Source organism: Piliocolobus tephrosceles, chromosome 5, assembly GCF_002776525.5.
Source record: "Piliocolobus tephrosceles isolate RC106 chromosome 5, ASM277652v3, whole genome shotgun sequence".
Taxonomy (NCBI): Eukaryota; Metazoa; Chordata; class Mammalia; order Primates; family Cercopithecidae; genus Piliocolobus; species Piliocolobus tephrosceles.
The window spans coordinates 22,075,370-22,090,879 of NC_045438.1; the positions used below are offsets into that span (position 1 = coordinate 22,075,370).

A 15,510-nucleotide genomic window follows, 5' to 3' on the forward strand; every position below is an offset into this window, starting at 1 on the left:
ACCAATTGTGCAAAATAACTAAAACAATTATGAAATACTTACATATTCCTGACCCGTATAACTTGAATTATGAATGAACCATTAAAGACAAAGATTCTTAACCAACCTTTTATCTTTTCCTTTTAAAATGCAAGGCATCAGACTTGAAAGAGCTGTAACTATTTTATTTGATGGTAACATACAAACAAATGACAGTTTAGATAATATTTTAAAAGTGCTATGATCATTGTAACTTTAATCAGATAAAATGTAATTATTATTAGCATCATTTACATTATAGCTGATTTGTCTAAATTCTAATTACAATAAAATATGTCATGTTTTATCTCATCAAATAGTTTTTATATTGAGAGTGAAGGAAACAGTAAAACAGTCAGAGGAAAAATTAGTGCCATATCCAAAAGCATTACTTCAGAAATTTACTTTAATATCATATTTATATTAAAATATTTCATTTGTCTCCATGATATTTCTATGAGATATTAGACTGTTTGTCCCTATATCCCTATTTTACTCATGGAGAAACAAACATAGTATGTTTAGTAAATTTTTCAGGTCATTCACTATGTCAGAATAGCACTGGGAATATAATTTATGATATTTTTCTTATACAATCCAGCACCTAACACAGTGCCCTAAAAGAGTAAGTATTCAATAAACGGTCATTGAATGAAAGAATGGACAAACCATTCTGCTCTATGAAACCTAAAACATCTATCGTATTTGCTATTTCTTTACTCAGTAAATTGAGCAGGCTGGAGGAGCAGTTGAGCAATAAACTTTATCCACTCTCCTACCCACAAGTTCAGATTGTCACCTGAAGGGGCTCTGCAAGATGGTACTGTCTGGTCTTTCCTGAAATTATGCACTTCCAGGATGTCCCACATTCCCCATAGAGTCATTAATCTCATTCATGTAACACTGGCTTTCGTGGTGTGAACGAGGTCCACCAGCTTCTGGCGGAGGCCAAATATCCACTGTTAGTAATGAACGTATTACTGATACCTAGCCTAATGATTTTTAGTGAAACCGTTTTATATCTTGGTCCTAAAGAACCATAGTTAGTGGCAATCCTTGAAAATAAATCACTCGGCTAGTATTGGCTCTGGCTATCTCAGGCCCTGCTGATGATAATTACAACGCTAGAAAGGATAACTCAATTTATTTCCTGAGTTAATTTGTCTTAAGTTCAGTCGCAACTGTAAACATGATAAAAGTCACAGAGATATGACTTTTAGAGTTGATAAAAACAATGTGGTAAAGAGCACGAGTATTTATGTTACTAGGAAAATGACTAAAATGTAACAGTCATTCCCAGTGAAGCACTGTTGTGTAGATTAAAAATTGTTATCCATGTCATTGGCACTGATGACCAGTTACCTAAAATACAAGTAAGACATCTCATGAAGACATTTAAGGCTAAAATGAATTCCTTAAACTCTAATGGCATTCATATTTTGCCATTATGAAAAAGAAAACATTTTATTTGACAGAAAGAATATATTAAAGTGAAATGAAAATATTTTTACATCTGTCACCCAAATTTGGTGATTGATCTAAAATTTCACACAGGTGACATTTTTATTAGGACACAGTCTGGAGAAATTTCAGAATTCTACATCTCATTTGCTAATATTTTAAACAAATGATTCACCAGACCTGCCTAACTGAATGGTGTACTTCCACTGGACTGAATGTCCTAATTATCATTCAAGACATATCTTAAAGATTTATCAAGCATTTATTCTCCATCTTACCATGTCTAAAGCTCAGAGATATTTTGAGCTCTAAAAGAGTATCACAAGAAATTTATAGCAGTTTGTAGTACAACTGTTACCCATTCTTAGAGCAAAGCCACAACTAAAATAGAAATAGACACAAATAAAATAACATCATTAAGCATCAACTTATCGGGTAAATTAAGTTTAGATACCCATATGATGCAAAAAAGTCACTTTTATATAAGCTTCCCCATCTTTTAAACTTAGAACACATTCTATGTTGTCATTAAAAAAATAATAGCTAACTGAAGCCAGGAATTCCATTTTGTAATTGTGTCGATTATTTTAAAGACACCATTATTAAGTAAACTTTAAATTAGTTTGTGTACAACCTTATAGTGATTGGAAATAAGACAAATACAAGCACCACAGCAAACACACATAACAGATTCTTGAAACTTAGACCCTTAAACATGTCTGCTCATCATTCAATCCATTTGGCCACCTTTTCTGCCCACACCAGGCCAAAGAGCAAAATGTTTTCGCAGAAATTCTCTGGGTTGCATAATCTTAATTGCCGGAACCATTGTGGACAAAATATCTCATTTTTAAAATCTTAAAGCACTTGTAAGGGTCATACATGTGTGTTTACTGTCCTTGTTGCTTCTGTCCTGGAGAATTTGCTTGGCCAGAGCTCTCTCCAGGGCGGGGTGCAGGAGTGAAAGGAAACTGAAATCCGTAGCCATTGTACCCATCCAAGTAGACACACTGGAAGAAACTGATGGGACCTAAGGAACAGAGTATGACAATCTGTTAAAACATGCAGAACATGAGCGAAAAAGCACAGTGAGGCAGTACAGTGTGGCAGATAAGGTCACAGATTTTGCCATCAGCCTCTGTAGCTGTTGGCAAGTTACTAAACCTCGTTGTGTCTTGGAGTCTTCATGTATAAAATCAAAACAACGAAAACCTCACAGAAATATTATGACAGTTAAACGAGTTACATGTGCTCTTAAAATTCTTCCTGGTACATAATAAGCCTTTAATAAGTGATAATAAAAATGGTCTGGCAGAGAAAATCAAAGTTCTGATCATATAGACATCTGTTGATGTACATAGCAATCATAGAGACATAGTCACAGGTTTCAAAACACGAGCTTATCAATATGCAAAGCAACAGACTGTGTGTGCGTGCGCCTGCGCGCACACGCATGTTTTATAATGTCACAGAGAGGTGGTTGCCAACATCTAAAAGTTTTGTTTGCCCTTACTTTAGAGGCAAGAGCTTTCCTAAGGTGGTTTGATTGCTCTTTAAGCAACCAAGGTAGCAGCCAGGTAGCAGCTCTGAGTAGAAAGCAAAACAGGAAAGTTAAGGGAATGTGGTGCAAGTAAGGACTCTGGACTCAGTAAGTCGGTGCTCTCAGGTAGCAGCTTTGGTAAAAGATGGCAAGTTTAGCATCTCCTCACAATCTTGGGTGCCAGACTTCCAGTGTTTTCTCTCCTATCCATTGGCATTCTGTCACCCAGCCATAGACTTTTGCAGAAGACCAGGAAAGAAAAATGATAATTAAAGCTAGTGGTGTGTGGGAGATAAGGAAGATGGCCCAATCTATATGAGACTAGGGGTTTATGAAGTAGAATAAAGCAAAGGATAGGAAAAAGGAAGCTGGAGATGCAACCAGGCAGTATTCCGATTCCATTTCCATGGGTCACTGGGTTTTGAGGGATGACAATAGTTTGAAGAATCTTGAATTTAGTTTTCTTTTCCAATGCATCTCATCTGGAATGATTTCTCTTTTCTTCTATCTTCAAACCGAAGCAATAATACAACTCTCCTCTCTTCAAGTTTGTGGAGGTTATGGAGGCTTGGGAGTTAGGCAGGCTACAAGAGGGACAGTAGTAAAGCCGGCCCTGCACGAGGAGGAATGGCAACCCAGTGCTAAAAGTAGAAGGGCCCATCGATGACAGGCTGCCTTCCAGTTGCTTATCAGCAGTGGACACTGTTCTGACACATTTATTTAATTGATGTTGAATAAGCTGATAAAATATTATTATGACTGCAAATATCAGAGCTTACATTTAAAGGTTCATGAATATCAGGCTATAGAACCGCCTTATTGTAAGATGAAGATAGCAAATATCATTTTGATGCAATAGATCCCCCAAATGAAGTTAGAATATTTGACACCATTTTACTAAAAGTACTTGTGTTTTGTTTTTAATTAAAATTTTTACTTCGAAATAATTGTAGATTCACATGTAATTGTAAGAGTTAATACAGAAAGATCCCACATGCCTTCACCTAGTTTCCCTCAGTGGTGACATATTGTAAAACCATAGAACAACATTCCAACCAGGAAACTGGCATTGACACAATTCATCTGTCTCATTGAATTATATGAGATTTCAAATGTTTATGTTACATAGCCACAAATTATTACCAGTAGGTTAATAACTGGGAAAGTGTTGCTATATAAAGTGAAAATATGTCCAGATTGACCTATAATTCTTTTTCTTATGGATTTTGTAATATTACTCAAAAGTTTCATAAGACTCTGCTTATTTCCCTATATTTCTCACAACCTTATTATATGAAGGATTATAATAAGTGCCTTATCTACTGCATTAGTTCCAGCATCCAAAGAAGTACTTGGAACACAGTAGGCATTCAGTATCTGTCTAATGAATCACCTATTAGTACCGAGCAGGAGGCATTTGCTATTGTAAGGGGCATTTTAGTAATTTCCTGCACAAATACATTCAAGAAGCACTGGAGAATCAAGAAACATCATTTCTTCAGACTAATATCTAGCTCTTTACTTTAAAAGCATTCTGTGAAAGAAACTTCAGTTATACCTATTTCAAAATTGCTTCCTTTACGCTGTTCTGCAATGACGTTAATGCATATGTAGATTCAAAATTTATTGCTTTACCATATGAACAAAAATGTCTAATTTGGAAGAACCGAAATAATGAGAAACTTGGGCATTGAATTTTGTAACTGCATATGAAGATTGATTAGATTCCAAAAGAAATGATCCCAAAGATTGAATATTTAGAATCTACTATATATCTAGAAAAATCAAAAAGAATCTTGAATCTTAGAAGTAAGTTTCCAAAAAATTGAATTGCTAAAACCTATTTCTTCAATTTTTTCTACCTGATATAAAAAATTTGGCTTATTACTTCAGCTTTCCTATTATAAAGCAGACAGTAACACACATTTAAGCATAGATTCAGCCATAGTACTAAGGATCAAAAATATGCAGAAGGATTTGCGAAAAATGCCACTTCAATCATTACTTGTAACTCTTCTAACTATGTGCCTCTTGCCTAACACAAAAGTGATACGCTTCTCTTTAAAATATAAATGACCTACTTTAATGTTATTCTTCATGTCTATGCTAAAAATTTTCTTGTTTGAATACTGGTCTTAAGAGAGTCTAACATTTTTACACAGATGTAGCATCTTTAATACAGAATGATTTATTACTTTTAATCTCATTATAAGCTTACTTTTCTGCTTCTTTGTTGAAGACACGTCTTCAGTTTCTTCTACTGGATAAAAAAAATCAAAGTAAATAACTTGTACATTTACAGCTATTATATAAATATGTATGGGACTGAGAATGTCTACACAGGAGCACACTGTGAAAGAAACAGGAGTTACTCTTTTTATAGTATACCCCAGATTTGTGCACAGATTCTATTAATATTTTCAGTATAAAATTTGATAGACAAGAGCCAGAGATAGAAAGGGAGCCCATGAAAAAAAATGGCATGCTACAAACGATTGTTTAAATAGGAAAACTGGCCCTGATGTGTCACATATTCATTAATGAGGATAGTTGACATGCATCCCTTTCCTGAGAAGAGATCTTTGATGCTCAGAGTTACAATTTGGTAAGGGTAAAATCTGGCTAAAGATGACCATTTTAGTCAAAATAATTCCAAATTTGGAGGGACATATGTTTTTCATGATCATCCTTGCCATGAAAGTAGAGCAGCAGCCCAGTATCCTGCATTCTTCCCTTTTTACATCTGATTCACTGACTACTTATTTTTGCTGTAGCAATATACATCACAAGTTTATGTAGTGTTGGATAACTTGGAACTATTCCTTTGAATTCCTTTCCTCTGATTAGAAGTTCTTAACTGGTATCCATGAATGGGGTTTTGGGGATTTTTCTGTAAAACACTGAAATAATAAGAAGTTGTGAGAGAGAGAGCATGTGTGTGTGTGTTTGTGTGTATATGTATGTTAGTGTGTGTGTTTCATAGAAAGTTAGGTTTATAGATCTTATCAATTTTTTAGTTGGTTCTAGAGCTGTTCCCCTCAGAGTGTGATCTATGTACCAGTAGTTTCAGCGTCACTTGATTCATTTACATAAATGCAGATTTTCAGGTTTTAACTCAGACAAGTTTTAGAAAGCACTGGTTTTAGAAGCACTGGTCTATGAGTAAAAAACCTATTAGGGTGGCTATTCTTAATTCAATTTATATATATATATATAATATATAAAGACATGTATATATAATACATATATATATCTTTTCTTAAGGCACTATTTTCCACATTGTAGCACATTGTAGTTAATTTTGGGCAATGGCAAAGAATTTATACTTTGTTGGCTAGAACAATGCTTAGGCAAATTCTTATTGCCTGCAGACAAATTTAGAAGTGGAAGAGAAAATATTTATTTTTTATATGCAAACTATGTACCTGACAAAGGTCTAATACCCAGGATCTATAAAGCACTTAAACAAATTTGCAAGAAAAAAGCAAACCACCTCATTACAAAGTGGTCAAAGGACACGAACAGATACTTTTCAAATGAAGACATACATTCAATCAACAAGTGTATGAAAAAAAGCTCAACATCACTACTCATTAGAGAAATGCAAACCAAAACCACAATAAGAAAACATCTCACACCAGTAAGCATGACTATTATGAAAAAGTCAAAAAATAACATATGTTGGTGAGCTTGCAGAGAGAAGGGAACACTTACAGACTGTTGGTGGGTGTGTGTATTAGTTCAACTATTGTGGATAGCTGAATATCCACATTGATGACAGTGTGGTGATTCCTCAAAGAGCTAAAAACAGAACTATCATTCAAATCAGCAATTCCATTGCTGGGTAGATACACAGAGGAATATAAATCATTCTATCATAAAGACACATGCATATATACATTCATTGTGGCACTATTCACAATAGCAAAGACATGGAATCAACCTAAATGCCAATCCATGGTAGACTGGATAAAGAAAATGTGGTACATATATACCATGGAATACTGTGCTACCATAAAAAAGAACAAGATCGTGTCCTTTGTAGGAACATGGATAGAGCTGGAGGTCATTATCCTTAGGAAACTAATGCAGGAACAGAAATCCATATATTGCATGTTCTCACTTATAAGTGTGAGCTAAATAATGAGAAAACATGAACACAAAGAGTGGAGCAACAGACATTGAGGCCTATGCAAGGGTTGAGAGTGGAAGGAGAAAGAGGATCAGAAAACATAACTAATGGAGAGTAGGATTGATCTGTACAACAAACCCCCATGACATGAGTTTACCTATATAACAAGCCTACACATGTACCCCTAAACCTAAAATAAAAGTTCGTTTTTTTAAAGATAATACCTTTTTTTTAATACCAGACCATAACGAAGAAATCAAGAACCTTTCAGAACAAAAATCAAGTTAGCTGAAGCCCTCACTCTACAGATGGAGAAACTTTGTCCTGGAAAAACTTTATGAAGGTCATTTATCTGGAGATTGCAGGTTTTCCTGATTGCCTGTCCTCTGGCTTGGGCTAGAAGAGTGCAGGGGTTGAGCCTTACCTTCCATTTCTCCGTCCCTCCCTCCCTTCTTCCTTCCCTCCCTCCCTCCCTCCTTCCTTCCTTCCCTCCTTCCTTCCTGATGGTGATGCTAATATAGGTGACTCGTCTCAAGTCTTCTTGATAAAATCATGGCATTCTTGTAATTCTTGATGGAATAGTGATTTTGAAGTATTATTCCTGTAGATTGGCCAATAAATGCATCTGATAATTGAAAATAAATCAATACCCAACTAGAGTCTTTAATATGTGAAAAGATGTATATATTCCAAATAAAGTTAAAAAGCTGTTTGTTTTAAAAATAAGCCTACCATGTAAACGTTGCCTAGAAAAGCTGAGGACTAGATCAAGAATAGCTAGGAAAAAAATAAAGACAGATAAAAACCTTATAGATTTGAGAGAAAACTTGTAAATGATCCAAAGACAGCAAACTCACCTTTAGCTTTCTTTGAAGCTGGTACATCTTCAACATCTTCTAGAGTACAGAAAAAAGACATATAGAATCACAGTCAATTTTTCAGTTTTCCCAAAGAGGAAGTATTGTATTTAAAGGTTTTTAAGAGTCATAAGATCCCTGAATCTACAAACTCAGCACCTACAGTCTCCATAAATAACAGCTTTATGACCAAAACAGGCACTTCTCTGACGTGGAGAGAGGATGTGGAGAAAATGATGAGTGCTTCACTATGATAATCAGGCTGGCAAAGGTTACTTAGGGAAAAGGCCTGCAGTGACCTCCAACACCTACCCTCAGGTTTCCCTCCTCCTCTGACTCCTAAAGCTCCTTTTAAAAATCATAATCACTTATAGAATTTAGGAAAGTTAAGGTAAATGGATTCACACATACAGGCTAGATAAAGATATCGGTGTCTACCCACACAATTTATTAGCAGATTGATTAGATTTGAGCCTTTTCGACAATTCTAAAAAGCCCAGAAACAAACCCATGCATATACATGGGTCAACTAATCTTTGAAAAATGTACCAGGAATAAACAATGGGGGAAAGATAGTCTCTTCAGTATATGCTGTTGGGAAAATCGGTATCTATATGCCAAACAATGAAAGTGGACCTTTATCTTTCACAACCCCAAAATCAATTCAAAATGGATTTAAAGACTTAAATGTAAAACCTGAAACACTTTTAAAAGTAAACGTAGGGGAAGAGCTTCTTAACATTGGTCTTGGCAATGATTTTATGAATCTGACACTAAAAGTATAGGCAACAAAAGCAAAAATAAACAATTGGAACTACATCACACTAAAACGTTTATGTACAGCAAAAGAAAAAATGAACAAAATGAAAAGGCAAATTCTGAAATGGGAGAAATTATTTGCAAGCTATTTATCCAAAGGAGGTTAATACCTAAAATATACAAGACATTGATACAACTCAATAGCAAAAAAACAAATAAATGGGCAAAGGACCTGAACAGACACTTTTCTAAAGACATATACAAATGACCAACAGGCACGTGAAAAGATGCCCTATGTTATTAATTATCATGAAATGAAATAAAACCACAATGAGATATCACCTCATATCTGTTAGAATAGTGATTATCAAAAAGTCAAATGAGATGTGTTGGTGAGGATTTAAGAGAAAAGGGTACACTGTTGATGGGAATGTAAATTAGTATTGCCATTATGGAAAGCAGTATGGAGGTTCCTCAAAAATTTGTTTGTTTATTTATTTATTTCACCACTAGACAATAGTCATCCTAACATATTTAAGAAGCAGCTACCATATGATCCAGCAATTTCACCTCTGGGTATATATCCAAATATATATCAAGTATATTGTATGCTTGAAACTTTCTAAGAGAGTAGATCTTAAATGTTCTCACCACACACACACACACACACACATACACACTCACACAGAATGGTGATAACTATGTGAGGTGATGGCCATGTTAATTAGCTTGATGTTGGTAATTATTTCATAATGTATTTGTATATCAAAATATCATATTGTATATCAAATATATATATAATTTTTATTTGTCACTTATACCTCAATAAATTAGTGGGGAAAGGAAGATACTACATTTGAACTAAAGCTCAAATGCATATACAATAACTCTTAAGTTATATTGTGCAAATAACTTGGTCTTTTCTGCATTCAACTTACAAGCACATATTGGAATAATGTGGAAGTAGTTTTAAGTCTGAGGTAATTCTAATGCAATATAATGGAATGATGCTTTAATTTTTAACATTTGAAATTATCTGAAAGAAGGGCAGTTTTGTATTATTTATTTAGATTTTGCATACCAACTGTTCACTAATAAATGAAAAAGGGGTAAGATAGGGTCAGCATGCAAATTTCCTCTAATAGGAAGGCAATGTGACCTTTATAGAAAAATGCTATTACGTAGAAGAACATAACAGAAAAAGAAAGAAAATTACTAGAATATTTTTAATGTATATTATTAAAGTTTAGATCTGATCAGTTTTAAATAATATTTAAACATATGTTTAATTAGATTAAATACTGGATAAAATGACCATGGTCTTGAACTGCTTAATCAACAGCTATAAATAATGGAACAGTACAAACTGTTACATGATGTGAAATAACTTAATATGTATATTTTAAAAATGATTTCAGTTTCTAAACAAATCAAATAATAATTGTGTAATAAGAGCCTACTAATTTCCATGAAATATCTGTACAAAAATAAAATGAGGCAAAATCCGGGTCCACAAAGAACATATATTTTATTTTTGTAGATTATTGCACACTTGAAACTTATTCTTTGGGTCCATTTATTACCACTAGAAAAATAAATACAAGTGGAAGGAATGAAGACCTGTGTGTCTTCAAATTCTGTAATCTGATCCAGCATCAACTGGCTATAAGTGATAAAATCTGGCAAGAGCTGAGTCACATGTCAATCGCTCAGGAGACAGAAGCACAAGAAAGTCAACGGCAAGTCTAGGACAGTTGCTATAGAGATGCAATTTCTGTGGAAGTGACTTAGCAGGAAAAGTTTACTGAACTAGGAATAAAATTCAAGAAAGGAATAAGGCACTTACTGTCCACGTATTCTTACAACTTGCACATTGAGTGAGTGGTAGTTTTGACAAAACAAATATTTGACTCTGAAAAGGTAGAATCATGGCAGTGAAAGGAATGTCAAAATGTGCCAATGAAATTTTAAAGAGTGACCTGCTTTTGTGGGACAGATAGTCAAGAAAATGTTTAATGAAGGAAATAAAATTTGAAATGGGACTCGTGATATTTTGAAGAAGGAGATGCCAAAATTAAAGTGAGGGCAACAATAAGAAAAAAGGCTACAGACAGCAAAGGACAGAGATATTCAGGGAGTAGAGGGAATGTTCTGGAAAAGTTGGATAAGATTATCATGTGCAACATCTTATACATCAGGCTAAGTACCCTCAACTGAATTTCACAGCTAGTCAATATTGCTCGAGAGATAAATAATGTTTTAGAGATATAATTGGTAGAAATAAATAAAACTAGAGCATGAGAAAGTGAATGCAGAGAATGCAATTTGGAAAGTGTTCTAATAGCACAGAAACAATACATTCTCCAAGTAAGAGTCACTGAAGGAGTTAAATACAAAAAAGGCTTTGCCAAAAGAATGAAATAGAATTAAATACAAGTAAGCACAAGAGATTAGTACTATAAGGAATATTAGGATACGTTATCTGAGTTTGGAGAAAGACAGCGGTGCCACTCCCAACTACAACGAAATCCCTAGGGGACATTGATATCTGCTGGGTATAATGAAAAGTTCAACTTTCTATGGGTTGAACCATGGTGCTAGGCCAGTCATGAAGTTGCAAATGCTTAGTAGGAAACAAGACAGAGTTCGCAAGATGTCTGAAAAGGTTAGAAGTGATATGCATCAAGTTAACGGGCAAAACTGGGTAAACTGTGACATCATCACTTCTAATTATGGCAGAATAGTCAATATTTCTTAAGACTTTCTACGTGCTGGGCCCTATTAAGTTATTTTATATGTGTTAACACATTTGATCCTGACAACCATCATATGAGGCAGGGACTTTTTTTATTTTTTTATTTTTTTGAGATAGGATCTCACTCTGTCACCCAAGGTGGAGTGCATTGCCCGATCTTGGCTCACTGCAACCTCCGAGGTGAGGACTCTTATACTGAATCTACTGTACAAATGGAGGAGAGAGGGGTTAAATGCTGCCCAAGGTCACAAAACTCATGAGTGGCAGAGCCAGAACAAGAACATAATCCAAGTCTGCCTACATCAGGGCCTCTTGAAAGAGGATTGAAATTTATCCCACAAATACCACACCTGCTATGTGCCAGCCACTGTTCTAAGCACTTTATAAATGTTAACACTTTTCACCTCCTCAGAGAATCTGTGAGAAATACACACTTTGTGTTCCCATTTTATAGGTGGGACCATTAAAAATCAGAGAGATTCAATGTCTCAGAGCTATAAGAAGTGAAGGAACTGGTTTTTAAGACTATGGCATTCTGGTTCCAGAGATAGTGCTGCTAATCACTAAGCCATTCTGCCTGTATTAGTCTGTTTTCATACACCATAAAGATGGGCAATTTATCAAGGAAAGAGATTTAATTGACTCGCATTTCAGCCTGGCAAAGGAGGCCTCAGGAAACTTACAATCACGGCAGAAATGGAAGTCAACATGTCCTTCTTCACATGGTGACAGGGAGAAGAAGAATGAGAACTGAGCAAAGGGGATAACCCCTTATAAAGCCCTCAGATCTCCTGAGAATGTACTCACTATTGTGAGAATAGCATGGAGGGACTGCCCCTTTGATTCAATTACCTCCCACCAGGTCCCTCTCATAACATAACACGTGGGGATATGGAGATATAATTCAAGATGAGATCTGGGTGGGGACACAGCCAAACCATATCACTGCCTCTGGAGGATGACATTCTAAACCCACTTCTCTCTGATTCTAGTACCCGTCCATTACGTTGCCTAACACACCTGCTGGCAGATTCTGACAGAGTCAAGTCATGCATGAGCCACACACTTGTGCAGAACAGAAATGAAGGAGGAGGCATTCCACTAACCCCCTTAGAATGAGAAGGGGTGCTAAGTGTGTCTTCCAACAATCTATTCTCCCTCAGTGGTGGTGAAAAGTTACTTAGTTTTCTTTGAAAATGATAAAGACAATGAAGAGGTAAGCATAATATTTTATTTCTGCTTGCCTAAACATTATAAGTAGTGTAAGCTACTGTTATTTCTAACACTGAAGAATAAAAATGTACGATCTTGACTTTCAAATTGTAGATTTCATTCTTCACTTACATAGAAACAGATTCCAGAGGAATCAGAGAAAGCAGTGAATCCATCCTCCCATCCAAGCAGTTGTCTGCACTATAAAAGAGTCATGAAAAAATGGGCCATCTTGTCTGTATGGCTGTCATTTTAATCAGGGACTAGGTTTTGTGTAACTCTTTAATACTTATTGAACTGGCCTACTGACACAGGGTTTCTTAAATAGCTATTAGTTTATTAAAAATTAGAATGATTACAATAGAAAGTCGTGGATTTTGTTTGGTCAAGCAGTCCTTGCATCTTTTGGTTTACTGAAGGAATTTCTCCTTTGTCCAAAATCCACGATTTGCCTCATCTCGTATAACTGTCTGTTTCAACACTTAAGAAAAGTGTTATTCTGTGATCAAGTGGAATGCCTGAAAAAGTAAGAAATTACCTCTCTTTTCTGCCTGAAAGTTTTTACTTATCTCCAATACTGCTCTGCAGCCATGGGTCAAAAAAGTTTCACGGCCAATGAGATTTTTAACAGGGTTCAGGTGTTAAGTCTTCATATCTTTGGAGTCAAGGGTGACCTTGATTCTACAAGGTTGAAGACAGAGATGATTTAAAGACTTAATCTGTTGATATTTAGGAGACTGTGTGTGTATGGACTCTAATAAATATGGACTCTAATTAGAATTGGCTGATAAAAATTCCAAGTATATGAGAAAATGTAAAGGCTAGCCTCAGTACCAAATGGTAGGTATGGTATATAATTACATGTATTTTTAATTACGTGGGCTTGATAGTGAATTTGCAAATTTTATACTAAAATGCAGATTTCTTATTCTCAGCAAGCAATCGTATCTTGGTTCTACATTTTATTCTCTAGAGCAGTGGCTTTCACGTTTTTCTTCACAAAATTCCTTTATAATCTTAAAATATTAAGGACTCCAAAACATGTTTTTATGAATTGTATCTATTGATAGTTGCCACAATAGAAATTAAAGCGGTTATTTTCTAAACACAACAATCTCAAACACATATTCTCTTAGAGCAATGATATACTCATAAGTTATTTAGGTTCTGGAGAAGGTATAGGAGCAGGCAAACATAAATAGTGACTTAGGTTCAATATGTAACATGTTTTGACTTCATGGAATGCTTGAAAGGATGTCAGGGACTTCAGTAATCTACAGCAACCCACCTGATTTTAGTCACTTAGACATAAAACTTTGAATTCTACTTTGCCTAATCACTATTCTTTGTCCTTGACCCAAATTTGGTTTCAAGTCATGTAAGGTTTTAGAGAAACCTCTGAAAAAAGGCTATTCTAAATAAATAACTAGCCAGCATACTACACATGGAAATAATTTAAAATGAACTTGTCAAAAGGAAGAGATGTTTATTAAAAAATAAGTTTGCTAGGCATTTAAACCAGTGTCATGTCAAACTATTTTTTAAAAAAGAGAAAAGTAAAGGTTACTTCTTGAGAAGAAAGATATGTTGTTTCTCTGGCACAGAAATACACATAAAATAATGCAAAATATAAGCAAGAGCACAAGCAGGGCAAAATGGGACTCCTCAAAGTAAGAATTATTACAGAGAAAAAGCCTGGTTGTATTTCCACCTTACTTTACATATTTTGTGGAAAATGAATATACAATGCCAATTGCCTGCCAATTAAATAATGCTAATTTTGCATTCGAAGAAACATTTTGAATTGAATTGAAATATACAATAACAATAAAAGTTGTGAGACTCGATGCAGTGGCTCATTCCTGTAATCTCAACACTTTGTGAGGCTTAGGCAAGAGGATCACTGGAGCTGCAGAGTTTGAGGCTGTAAGTGAGTTATAATCTCTCCACTGCACTCTTGCCTAGGTGACAGAGCAAGACCCCATCTCAAAAAAAAAAAAAAAAAAAAAAAAAAAAAAAATTGGATGTTAGGGAAAGAGGGATAGGTATCAGTTATGAAAACCACCACTTCTAAATTTGGATAACTGGAATACAATCAGCACCCTTATATATTTGCAAAACATTTTACTAGATGCATATTCACAGCATTTTTCATAGATAGTTGGAATCTCAGTTTCTTCTTCATATAAAAGATTAATTCATAATGTATATTTTGTGATGTAGGCTGTGTGTTTATAATATAAAAAGTAGAATCTTAATCAGATTTTTAAAAATTTCAGTCTAGCTTTACAGTCAAAGTGAATATTACCTTGAAGGTTTCCTATGATTTATTCATTTAAGATAAAGTTATTTTTCCAGCAACAACTATAAGAACTATAATGAGATATTTTTCTGTGCCAGATACTCTACTAGGTACAAGATTTTACATATGTGTTTTAACCAAAGTCTCATCAATACCCCTATGAATTATGGGGGAAAATATCTGATTTTACAAGAGAACTTTGAGACCCAAAGTTTTGAAAAGAACTTCCCTAAAGCAACACATTTTAAAAAGTGTTGAAAGAAGGCATGAAGCTAACTTTCCTCAACATCAAGACCCTCACTCTTTCCACTAAGCTGTACTATCTTTACTTGCAAAGCACTTTGCTCAGTGCCCTGAAGGAACCAAAAGGTAACAGGATGTTACTTAGAAGTAATTTACAGTAACATGTAGAGAAAATGAAAAAGTATCCAACCAAATAGAAGGGATTTTGAAGTATGAGATAGTATAGTATAT

At 34.8% G+C, this 15,510-nt stretch overlaps 1 protein-coding gene across 1 annotated transcript in view; it reads right to left on the bottom strand.

The window, feature by feature from the left end:
• Positions 1 to 213: 213 nt before the first annotated feature.
• The window catches only part of TRDN (triadin), a 410,542-nt gene continuing 395,245 nt past the window's right edge, over positions 214 to 15,510 (bottom strand). Inside the window, exons 39-41 of the mRNA XM_026455003.2 lie at positions 8,009 to 8,047; positions 5,238 to 5,276; positions 214 to 2,509 (exon numbers count right to left, since the gene is read on the bottom strand). Of these exons, the coding sequence (XP_026310788.1) occupies positions 2,370 to 2,509; positions 5,238 to 5,276; positions 8,009 to 8,047 (218 nt within the window). The 3' untranslated portion in view covers positions 214 to 2,369. The remainder of the gene's footprint in view (positions 2,510 to 5,237; positions 5,277 to 8,008; positions 8,048 to 15,510) is intronic.